At 33.8% G+C, this 12407-nt stretch overlaps 1 protein-coding gene and 2 non-coding genes across 3 annotated transcripts in view; 2 read left to right on the forward strand and 1 right to left on the reverse strand.

Annotated features, from left to right (window-relative positions):
* LOC135075218 (matrix metalloproteinase-2-like) overlaps positions 1–12407 on the reverse strand; it is a 197090-nt gene that overhangs the window by 129670 nt on the left and 55013 nt on the right. The window contains exons 3-4 of the mRNA XM_063969588.1: positions 9733–9855; positions 9277–9446 (exon numbers count right to left, since the gene is read on the reverse strand). Of these exons, the coding sequence (XP_063825658.1) occupies positions 9277–9446; positions 9733–9855 (293 nt within the window). The remainder of the gene's footprint in view (positions 1–9276; positions 9447–9732; positions 9856–12407) is intronic.
* Positions 3111–3183, forward strand: Trnak-uuu (transfer RNA lysine (anticodon UUU)). The gene has a single exon. It is a non-coding gene; the product is annotated as a tRNA-Lys (tRNA).
* On the forward strand, positions 3691–3763 carry Trnar-ccu (transfer RNA arginine (anticodon CCU)). Its single transcript has one exon. It is a non-coding gene; the product is annotated as a tRNA-Arg (tRNA).

Raw genomic sequence — 12407 nt, forward strand, 5'->3', positions numbered from 1 at the left:
AGCACACACAACTACAGTGCGCTCTATTCAATGTGTATAAAAATAGCATCGCTGTATAAAAATACTTACGAAAGATTTGCATTTTCATTCATTTTTTCTTTATTTAATGAATACCTACTCCAGGTTCATCATCATTTTTTGTGAGATTTAGGTAAGGCCGCAACAAAGTCCTAATTCTGATCCAATAACAAAAAAATCAATTTAGTGTAAAATTAATAGCAAATACCATGAATAGTGAGTTAGCAAGCGAGTGCAAGTGCATGTATAATAATTTTAGGTTGTGTGGGTGGTGTCGCGTTTTGTATGTCATGATTAACTATTCAAAGTATCCTACCTAGGTAAAACTTGTCTGTAAAGTATAAGTTTAAAAGTCATACGAGTATGAGTGTAAATAATTAAAAGCTAGCTTAGCTTAGCTCAGCTCTATGTGCTTCTGACTTTACTTTTTGTGTCGCAACAACCGTAGCCCTTCTGGAAATTACCACAAGAAAAAAATAACGTAGCAGTAATAAAGTTAGTTGTGGTAACAAAAAGACTTTATTAGAGTTCTTTGCAAAACAGAAAAACCAATGTTAAAACTTACAGTATTGCGTTTTGGTGTTGAAAGAAAACAAGGAAAAGTTTAGTTCAAAAATAGCATTGTAAAATAAGCTAGCTTATTTCTAAGGCTACAGTTCACAATGTGTTGTTGTGGGAGGGTCATTTCTCAATTTAACCCTAAAATAAACTTTATATTTGACAGGCTTTATACAAGGGTAAGAATGTTTGTTACGAATATTACAAATAAATTTCAACATTTGTGTGGTTTTCTTTTGTTTACAAATTGCAAAAAATATTAAAGAGTACATGAATGTAATATGTTACCACTGTGAAAATGAAATTAAACCTTTTTATAAATTATTGTTTTACATTAAAAAAGCTAATTATTATTTAAATATAATTATAACATTAATGTCCTGTCATTCATAAAAATTGGAAAATAAAGTCCACTATCTCTAATCTTCTTTTAAAGCTAATCCATAGAAATCCACTTTCTACAAATAGATAAAGTACCATAGCTGGGCATTAACTCGTTAATCCGTTAATCGTTAATTAACGAAGTTAACATTTCTATTAACGGATTAACTTTTAAGTTAACTTTAAAAAATGTTAACGGACTCGTTAACTTCCGTTAAATTATCCTAAGTCCGTTAATCGTTAATCCAGTACCTACTATTTACCAAAAAGATTCAGCAGGCACGCTGCAACACGCTAGAAAAACGCGTTCTGACAAGTACGTTCGGGCTTCCAGAACTTCCAGAACCCAAAACAACAGTTTTTATAACCAGATCACTAACGACACTCTTGTTTGTATATGTGGGAAAACTCTTGAAACTGAATTTAAGACCAGTTTTCCTGAACCGTTTGAGCTAAAATTTGGTACACTTATGTAAGTACGATGACAATGCAATGTTATGGTACCATTGAGCTGGTCTGATGATGGAGTCATGAGGTGGAGCCTTAAGGACTCCTAAATGAAACGGTGGAAACTTATCGAGTTCGGGTTTGCTGGATTTGTCTTTTCGAGCACTTTGGTGCTAAATTGTTTTGTAATTGAACCAAGGCTCTGAGATTGAGATACTACTAAAAAGTGTTTAAAACTTTTTTTAAAACAAGCTTTTATTCTGAAATGCAGTTGAACTAAAACGAAAAAAATAATTGTATGCAAGGTTCAAATAATTTCGAAAGCAAACATAAAAAGAGGAATATATTCCATGCGCAATACAAGCTTTCGAAATTATTTGAACCTTGCATACAATTATTTTTTTCGTTTTATTATCATGTGTTAACGGATTAACGATTAACGTTAACTTGCGTTAAATCTTGCGAAATGTAACGTTTTAACGTTTAACGAAGTTAATTTTTTTATTAACGGTTTAACGATTAACGAAGTTAACTATTTGATTAACGGTGCCCAGCTATGTAAAGTACCTACTTGTAGGGTAATATTCTTATTGTCTGCGCCAGTGAAACCTGGTATTTTTTCAAACTAATAAAGTCAAATAAAATTGACAAAGTAGTAATTTGAGTAACTATCTTTGGTTGCAAGTGAAGTACCTACATCTAATGAATTTCATGAGGACAAAGGCGCCAGCAAAAGCTAGTATTGTAATTATGAATGATTGTGAGGATGGATGCATGATTCTAATTTAATCATTCATATCAATACTACAACAAATTTTGATTAAAGGCATAGAGATAGTTTAAGAACTTGGAAAAAACTTTGGTGCAACTTTGGTTAAACATAGTTTTTTTCTCCGGTTTTTAAAGTGGCACACGCGCACGGTTTTCTGTGTCAGGCCGAATTTCATTCGTACGAAGCCGCGGAAAAGAGCTAGTCATATTTATAGACATAATATAGACTGGGTATAGTTGTAACAGGGTAAGGTTGTAACAACTCGAATGTTATCCAACTATGTTTGTACGGTAGGTTAGGGTACAAGAGAAATGATAATATAAATGCGGGCGACAAGTCATATAGCCTTACTTGTCTTGTCGCTTGTCCTTCGCCTTGTAGTACTAGCAAAATTACCAGTTTCTATTGGCACGGACGTACAGTTTGGGCCGACTATGATAATCGCATTAGTGGTCACGCGAACTGCCTGTCCCCGTGTGCCGTCATAAAGGCTCGTAATAAAATTGAAATTCCTTATTTTGTGAGGTTTCAAATATGAATAAATAATTTATTTGCCATGTTTTAGTGGCATGATGACATCGGGTAGAAGCAATAGAGAATATGCAAGGTATTTTCATAGCTCACATTTCAGTAGCATTATCAAATCGATCTTTTCTATCTCAAAAAAAAAAATACCTAAGATATTGACATTGGAAATCTCGTGACGTCATTGGTCATGTTAAAACAACACGCAGAGTCCCCAAAGTTACTACGGGACGGTGACATGTCATTTGACTTCACAGGATTTTAAATAATCTTCAATTTGACGCAAACGAAGTCGCGGGGGTCAACTTGTGTTCAATAATAAAATTCGGGAACATTATTTTTTCAACAAATTCGAAAAGCAAAAGTTAGAATTGGAAAGTAGTAAGTAATTTCGTCAACTAGTACATGAGCCCGGATAGCTCAGTCGGTAGAGCATTGGACTTTTAATCCAAGGGTCCAGGGTTCAAGTCCCTGTTCGGGCGGCTCTTATTTTGTTTTTATTTTTTTACTGATTTTTGTTTATTTATTTTTTCAGAATTGTTAATATTCCCTCGCTAAGTAAAACGTAATGGATTGTTTTTAATGTGATTAATTATTGTTTATTTTCTTTCTCATCTCTGCTTTGGGTTACAAAGTTTATACAAGACAAGACTTATTTTTTTATGATGAATTTCGTAGGAATTATAATGTCACACAATGTTTTCACAAAAAGTTAAACGAGTGTTAAATGACAACTTAAACAAGTGTTCAATGCGTGTTTTACATTTTTCTAATAAGGCCCTTACTATTTATTTTTTATTCGTCTGATTTTGATTCTGAAGACTGATGTGACCTATTTTCATACATACAGTCGAATTGAGAATCTCCTCTTTTTTGAAGTCGGTTAAAAACAAAAAATCGATTTCGCAGGCAGTCGTCAAGTCGTAAAATTCGTTCATGTCGAAAATGATCTAAACCTCCCTATTCATAATTTCAACGCCTGGCAACAAGCCCCTGTGGCCTAATGGATAAGGCATCGGCCTCCTAAGCCGGGGATTGTGGGTTCGAGTCCCACCAGGGGTAGAGAAGATGTTATTTTGTTCACTTTTTCATCATAAAAGGAATAGTTTTATATGCCGAACAAAACATGTTGCACCAAAGTTTTTTTGACTAGAATAATAGGCATTTTAGTCCATAATTAATTTATTTAATAAATTAAGTAATATTTTAAGATTGTTTTTAGGGCTTCGCATCAAACCTTGGTGCCACATGAGCTATTATATTGTATTTTTAAAGCTTTAGTTACGTAACACTTTATGATGCACATAATTATACTACTTACCTACTTAATGATATTACAGTCAGTGATTTAATAAGACTTTTTATGAAAAAAAAATTCAATTAATAACTAAATCATCTTATTGCCTCATAATAAGGATGAGTAGGTCGTAGAGCTAGGAGTAGATAAAATGATATTGAGTTGAATTTTTACACGAAAGGATTTTTCATTTTATCTACAAACTTTCATTATCACAAGCTCTATCAAGCTCAACGCATTCTACACGTTTTAGATTAGGTCATATCTGCTTACTACCCTTAATATAGCTATAATAAGCTCTTTATTACGTCGTACAGTCGCAATAAAAAGCAATAGAAATTGTGAAATGCTTTCAATATTGAAATGTCGACCTAGTTTGCTGGCAGGGTGTCGGGTGCGGCGGACCGACGGCAATTATTAGTGGCTCGTCATCTATTTTATTACCTAAAGTCTTGGGAACTAGATGGACACTGTATGTAACTTTAGTTAGGTATTATGGCCCCCGTTTGGTAAGTTTGCCTGTTGTGCGCTTGTTGGCTAGGAACTGCTTTGTTTTTTCAATATTCATAGAGCATAATATAAAGTACAAGAATGTAGGTTTATTATAATTATCTTGTCTAAAATGTTCCTACAGCGAAAATATTAGTAGGTATGTATTTATCTGTACTTACATCGCAAAGTTTTTCATGAAGTAGCCTTAATGAATAAGCCTTATAACCTTCGGCACATTTCGGTTGGTCTTGTCGCTAGGAAGCGATTTGTTCCAGTAATCAGATAACACTTAGGCTTTATTTTGGATTATTAGTGTCAATTTTGACTCTCTACAGAGTGAACTGAAATCACGACTCTCCATTTTCAGCGCAATGCTACATACCTAATCCGATTGTTTACGTAGGTAAATGCCTATATCAATCATTTATGGACGTGACAGCAAATCAAATGAAAACATTTTATGCAGTTGTAAGTGGTTGATGTGATTTTTCTTCGAAACTAGAAGGCCTTTAAATGCTGACAGATGTAAGTGAGGTAAACATTTTCCACATAGTGAAGTAGGAGCTTCTATAAAGTTATTTTTATGCCACAGGCATGAATTGCAGTTCCTCGTTACCACCTGCTGTAATCTGCTGAACATTTTATTACCAATTTTAAATCATCATCCAACTGACATAAAACTACGCTTCACTAGTTCCAGATGTTCGAAATAATGACAACATTTCCATATTGTTTTCTAGTGTTGGGCCGAGTGGCGATGACATCGCCTCCTAGCGGGGGGCGGAACGTGCCCGACTGTCAGACACATCGCGGAGTCCGGACAATGCCATTATACGCGTAATAACTACCTTTATCGGACGTCTGGCACACGCCGATATTTGTTTATTTGTCAGATTCAGCGCAACAAGTGCATGTATGAGAGCTGAGTTTGTTTAAAACGAGAGATATTACAGTCGATACTGTCTGTGTAGTTTGCATTTAGGTAGGAAATTGCATTGTTACGGTACTCGCAAAAGATACATTGATCGACTTCATCTTTTTCTAAATGGGCCATTCTTAAATTTGTGCCAATTTTTTTTTAAAAATTAAAGATTTTTTTTTTTAACTTTTTGCGATGTGTATCGAAAGTATAAACCAAAAGCATACTTTTGATGTATATGGACAACCTTAAAGCCCTCGGAAAGGAAACAAAATAGCCTACGTAAACACGGCTGTGACACTGCATGACACGGATGTGACAGTTTTACATTTTTACTGTAAATAATAATATTTATGTTGTTAAATTATATCATAATAGTTTAAGTTGATTAACAATAAAATACACTAAATTCGTTTCATCAACAAAGGTGTTATTTGGTAATATGTACTTTTTTCTGAACATCGAAAAATTTAATTAAAATTGAGATCAAAAATACCGTCAGGTAGTTAATATATCTACTAGATAATAAAAAAATTGACTTTTTATTATTGGCACTATCTGATCATGCTTCCGATATGCTACCTACATGGTTTCGATATGATAATATGCTTAACAAATTAGTAAATCTTAAACACAGTAGGTACCTAACTGAGTATCAAATGAGATTTCTGTAGGATTCACATAACAGTTGGTTTTGACAACTTAAACATGTTTCATAGTCACCGTACCACTAAAAATATGGTTAATAGCAATTCCTTTTAAAACAACTCCGACCACCTCTGCAGGGCCTTTACCGGGAGCTGTCTCAGTAAAATTTGATATTACTGCAGAAATGAGAAAGTGCAATAATTTTTCCTTCGTGGCATCTAGAAAATCATACTAGCGAAAAATAAGTACACTTACTAAAAGGCTACTCCTAAAAATTGCACAATACACAAAATAATTTAGCAGAACAACAAAAACTATTAAAATAATAAAAATAGAATGTCACAACCACGCGTTACAATGTCACGACCATGTACTTAAATAGTTTGCGGTAGTGACACATTTTTAATACCATGGCCGTGACAATTTGGAACGTGTCCGATATATCCAAAAAACTATCTGTGAATTAGCAGATCTTGTGCAATTATCTGAAACTATACTGCATGAGGTACATAATTATGTTTTATACAATAGCGTGACATTGATACCTACCTTTAAAAACCGTACACGGGATGGACGTGTTATGGTTGTCCCTTTTTTCAAATAAATAGGAAATAATTTTTTACGGCTCACTCACTACGTTCAGCCATTTGCAAATCTAATAAGATGACAATGTTACTGTTCTAAAAAAACTTAGCAAGGGATGTCAATATCAAAGATAGTTTTTTACCGAGTTACGCATATTTAAAGTGGCGCACGTGGTTGTGACACAAAAACTGCTCACACAATGTTTGGTGTTCAAAATCAAAAATGGTAATTATTATTGTTATAAATTTTTAACAGTCTTATATAACATGTATTAATCTTGCATAATTACTGTAATATTTATCAAAATAACATAACATCTCTTCAGAAAAAAATATTGTATGTCCAAATCCGGGAATCTCACACTACACGGTCCGTGACATTTTGGACTTGTAACTTTTTTTAAATATTCTTATAATAGTTTTATGATAAAAATGATATTGGGCCTAGTTAATAGAGGTATTTTACTAAGTAAATTAATATACAGTGCACTGATTTTCTTTAAAAACATATGCTATTCTTACATCTCACACAAAAATGCGTAAGAATAAGAATGGCCCAAATACATCTTTAAGTTAACATGACAATGTAAGTTTATAGAGTGAGCAAAACCATGCACAAAGTTTTCATACGTTTCACAAAAGTTTCAGCGTCATACTTTTGGGAAACTTATAAAAAATAAAAAGTTAACTTATGATTATTTTGGAAAAAGGGTCTTTATTGTACAACTTTGTACTTTGTTCCTGTTGTTAAATATTAAACTAAAATTGCTTGTTTTCCATGTGTATAATTTTGATATTTCAACGATTTTTTTTGAAGTAAAGTAGATATTCCGTTCATCAAACATTATTTAAAAAAAAATGCTATCGATTGTTTGACTGACACAGATTAGATCAATGTTTAGTAGAGATATGATTGTGATAGGTACAGATTTGTTGATAAACTTTTTTTATGCTTATCAATGCAGGTATTTGACCGTAATCGCATCTGGTGTTAAGTGAGATGCAGTCTAGGATATCTGCCCTGCCCTGTAAGCCTTTCACTCTCGCCTTGAAAAGGTGAACTACTTTGTAACGTGAAATAATTCAAACAACTGAATAATTGTTTGAATTTATAACAATGCTTAGTGAGGCATTTTGCTGAACATTCAGTACAGCCGATTGGCCAGTTCAGTCCAGTCCAGCGGCGCCGCACACTCGTAAACCCGCTGCGAGATGGCGCTGTTCGTTTTATTGTCAGTTTGCACAACAAGCTGTAATGAAGACTACAATATTGACAGACCATTAATTCAACAGGAAATTGTGCTGAAGCCGCGGTCTGCAGGTGATTGTGAACTTTTCAAATTACCCGCGTGCTCTGTGGCGGTTTCCACTTCAAATAGAGTATGGAAGCTTGCGGGTCGAGCGGTTCACTCCCGGGATAGGAGTTGAATAAACTCGATTGTGTACAGCTTATGTAGCTTAGATAACGAGTTAGTCAGTAGCCACCCTTATGTGCACTTGTATAGCACGATGCAATTCGCATGTAGGTTTTATTTGTAGCAGCTTTTGAATTGAATGGATTTATATGGTACTTACTACTTGTTGACATGTATACCTAGCTAAGAATGTATTTACGAACTTACAAACTCAGTACATAAAAAAATATAAAACAAAAAGTTATAGGACATAAGATAAATAGACACCAAATCACTTCTGTCAGATAAAAGAAAAAAAATGAAACAGCAAAATTTAGGCGCTCTTAAAGCTTTGAAGCTATCTGTACCAGATAGATAACCCAAGGTAACTGAATAAAAGCGGAGTTTTTTGTTTTTGAAATAATTGATTTAAAGGAAGGATATCGATTGTATTATGAAAGTAATCTTTGTATCTTTTAATGCTGTAACTGAATAGCATAGTTAATGCCGCATCGTAACGATAAGTAAGGAACTATTGACGCGATTTTATTTCTTTGTGACGCTCGACTACACTCGTCGGCGTCTAAGAGACGATTCTTTTAATTAAGACGCGGAAAGCCTCGTAAAATTTACGAGGCTGTGATTTAACTATTATTTGTCATCAATTTTATGTGGTCTTAAAGTAAATAGTCGGAACAGGGTCTTTTCGGATAGTAGTATTAACAGCCATTGGTAAAATAAATGAATATGTAGTCTTGAAAAAATACAAAACTGAACTAAATTTGGAGTAGGTACCTAAGTACAATTTATAAAATTACAAAACTCGGAATTACTTAAGCTACTAAGAACTTGTATATACGAATTATTTTTTCACAAAAGTAATCCATAAAATTATTAATTATGTATTTTATAACTAACATTCTCGATCAACTACCTCGTTTATGTTGCCATCTATCAAACCTTGTTTATGTTGCCATCTATCGCACAGAAAATACTCCATTACAATCAAAACAGTGCCCTCTAGTAGCGAGTAGACTAACTAAACGTTACAGCTGAAAAAGTGTTATCAAAGCTTCCCATCCGGACGTCCCTAAGTACGGTCCTTGTTTCAGTACAACGCAGTACAACACAAGGAAACTAGATGGCGCTAGTACGAAATGATCGAGGACATGCTCTTCCTTTGTTTTTTCTTTCCTTTTTATTTCGAATTTGTACGAGAATAAAGCTTATGCTACACTTACCTCCAAGTTAAGTTGGTGTGTTTCCACTTCTCCCCCTGTACTGCAAACCTCTTTCTTCTTCGGGCATTTTCTTCGCCTACCTCCCGGTCAGGCCGGCCGCATCGCTTCTGCCGCATCAGGTGCTTGGTCGCTTCGTCTACCACTCCTGTTACAGGTATCCCTCCGAATTGCTGAAAAATTACAGTAAAATTTTAAAGTGGAGAAAATATCAAACTTAGTAGAGACGGTAGCTCTTTTTTGATCGTTCGTAATGTAAACTGCTGCTACTGGAATTTTTTAAACTAAGTAGGATCAGAGAATATGAGTGACATTAAATAAAAAGGTTATCTATCCCCTTTAAAACCATCTTTCAAACATGTGACAAGCTAAATAAAAAAAAAGTAGTCTTTATAAAGTAATATTTATAGACCTTTTCAGGCAGAAATTTTTAAGCTTTACAGAAATAAAAACACTTACTTGTAAAGTTTTGATAGCAATCTTCAAATCGTCTTCGTACTCCTGAACCTTGTCGCCCATGAGCAGGTTGCCTATCTCTAGCTGGCCTTTCTTCAGGTAACCAAATGACTCTAGGTAACTTCTCTGAAAAGAAAGAAAACGCATTTGTTAAATTACGTTATTGGTCAAACTTTTTCGTGACAAACAAAACAATATCTAAGTAGGTAATCAGGCTGCACATAATTTTCAACCGACTTCAAAAAAGGAGGAGGTTATAAATTCGACCCGTATGTTTTTTTTTTTTTTTTTTTTCTATGTTTGTTACGCGATAACTCCGCCAATTATGAACCGATTTGAACAAATCTTTTTTCGGCGTATAGGTTATACCTCAAGGGTGGTCCCATTTAAATTTAATAATAGAAAAAACAACCCCCAAGGGTGGAAAATTGGGGATGAACTTTTTTATACGCAATATCTCCGCCGATTATAAATCAATTTGAACGATTATTTTTTTGTTGAATAGGTATTATCAAAAGGGTGGTTTCATGCGAATTTGAAGAAAATATTTCACCCCCAAGGGTGGAAAATTGGGGTTGAACTTTTTTATATGCAATATTTTTAATTTTTAGTTTTTTTTTGTGTTCACGCATTTGAAGTCGGTTTTATTTTTTTAAAAAGTTATATTAAAATAACTTTCATTCCTAATTACAGTTGTTTTGACGATAGGCAGTTAGTGAATCCTAACATTTTTTTTTAATACATATTACAGATCAGATAAATAGTTTTTCTACCTAGGAATAACATGTTAAAAAAATAAACAATAAAGAATATAAATAAATCTCATGAAATTTGCAATGCAAGTTCAATTTAATTTATTCCTAAAATAAAGTAAAAAATCAGGAATAATGACTTCCATAATTGTAACAGTCCTCCCACAAATAGTCCAGAATACAATAGCGGGGAACCAAAGTCATTATGTGTTTTGAGAATACGAAATTATGTCAATGCATTAAAAAGGCCCAGGAGCCTAAACAAACTCTATCCCGGTGTCAAACATCCTCTTTCTTACTTTTAATTTTAGCCCCTGTGGAGTGACAATGGTTTAAATTGTAAAAATATGTCTTTGTGGCTTTTTCTATGAGGACATTATTAACTTTTTGTACAATGTTTGGGGACGGCAAGCAGACGCTATCAAATACGTCAGTTTTAAAAGACGGGGAGTTTATTTTGGTGTTAATTTAAATGTCTTAAAATAAACTTTACCTAAAAAGTAGTCATTTATTCAAGTCAACTACATTAAGATACCACGTGTTCGGTACAAAAACGTCCAAAATTGTTTTAAGTGTACATACCTACATAGGTTAAAGGAAATTAAGAACTTATTTTTTTTTTTCTAGATACGGTTATTTCATGACATGAAAAAGTACCTATCTTACATTTTAATTTATTTGGTGTCTACAACAGCTATACCTTTAACTTAAAGAATTTCATTGAAAAAGGTCTCTGTTAGCAGTCCATTATTCCGCACCTAACTTATCTTAGGCGGGTCTAGTCGTATTATTTACCTTGGGTACAGTCGACAGCACATACATCAGAGTTCATCAGACTATCCATTTTGGTTGCAAAATAGCTCGTATTACAACCAAATAAGACGTCGCAGGGTTTAGTTTTATGTGTTGTCCATTGTACATGTTTGAAAGGACCCGAAAGTAACTCTACATTCCAGTTAGACAGTTTCAGGTAAACGAAGGCAATTTCAGGTCGTTTACGGTTTACGTAAGCCACTTAATGGTAGCTTAGATTAATTGATATCTTAATTAATTGCTTTAAAACCCTACAAAGGTAGTTGACATTAAATTTTAATTCGAAGAGACGTTTTAGTTAATTAACATTGTCGAGGTCTAATGTTTTAGGAGTTGATTTTCAGATTATTTATACACAATTTGTATCCGTGACAAAATATTTGTCACGGCACGATTTTATTTTAATTCACCATCGATTGGAATGCACGATAAAAGGTGAGACAAGAGCGCATAAATATTCTTAATTGGCCAAACATCTGGGTTTCGGTCAGCGCCCCTATAATTCTCCGCTGTGCAGGTGTAAATCATCAAGCTCTAAATGAAATGGGAATGAACCTATAAAATGATGCAAATGTGATACAATTAGGTTAATAGTTAATACCGCCCTGTAGAATTAGAGCAAGTTATCTTGATTGCGGATTGCAGGGAAATTTATTGTCACGCGTTTACACCGGATATAGATAAGTAGGTGTGTCTTTTATGGATGTAATTAAGCATCTAGCACACTTATAAAATATGAAGTAGAAATCAATAATTAATATTAATTAGTAATTGAAAAGTTAAGTAAGCGCCTGGATGGATGCACGACTGTTGTTGCTGAAATTCTTGTGGTAGGCTTTTATCCAGCTGTGAACTCTTTTGATAGAAATGAAGAAGTAAATTGAAAATCAAAAGCTGATGCTATGTGTCAGCTTTTATAAGCTGATGATAAACATTTCTAATTTGTTTTATCTTCAATATAAATCGAGATATCGGTTGTTATTACCAATTGATACGATAATAATTCCTATATTCTTTTTGCACGTAATATCCGTAATTTGCGACAGGACTTGTCTATTTATTCATATTAATGAACAAGTTAATATTTTGCCTCGAGCTAGGCTCGGCGTAAGC

The sequence above is a fragment of the Ostrinia nubilalis genome, chromosome 10 (assembly GCF_963855985.1).
Source record: "Ostrinia nubilalis chromosome 10, ilOstNubi1.1, whole genome shotgun sequence".
NCBI classification, from domain to species: Eukaryota; Metazoa; Arthropoda; class Insecta; order Lepidoptera; family Crambidae; genus Ostrinia; species Ostrinia nubilalis.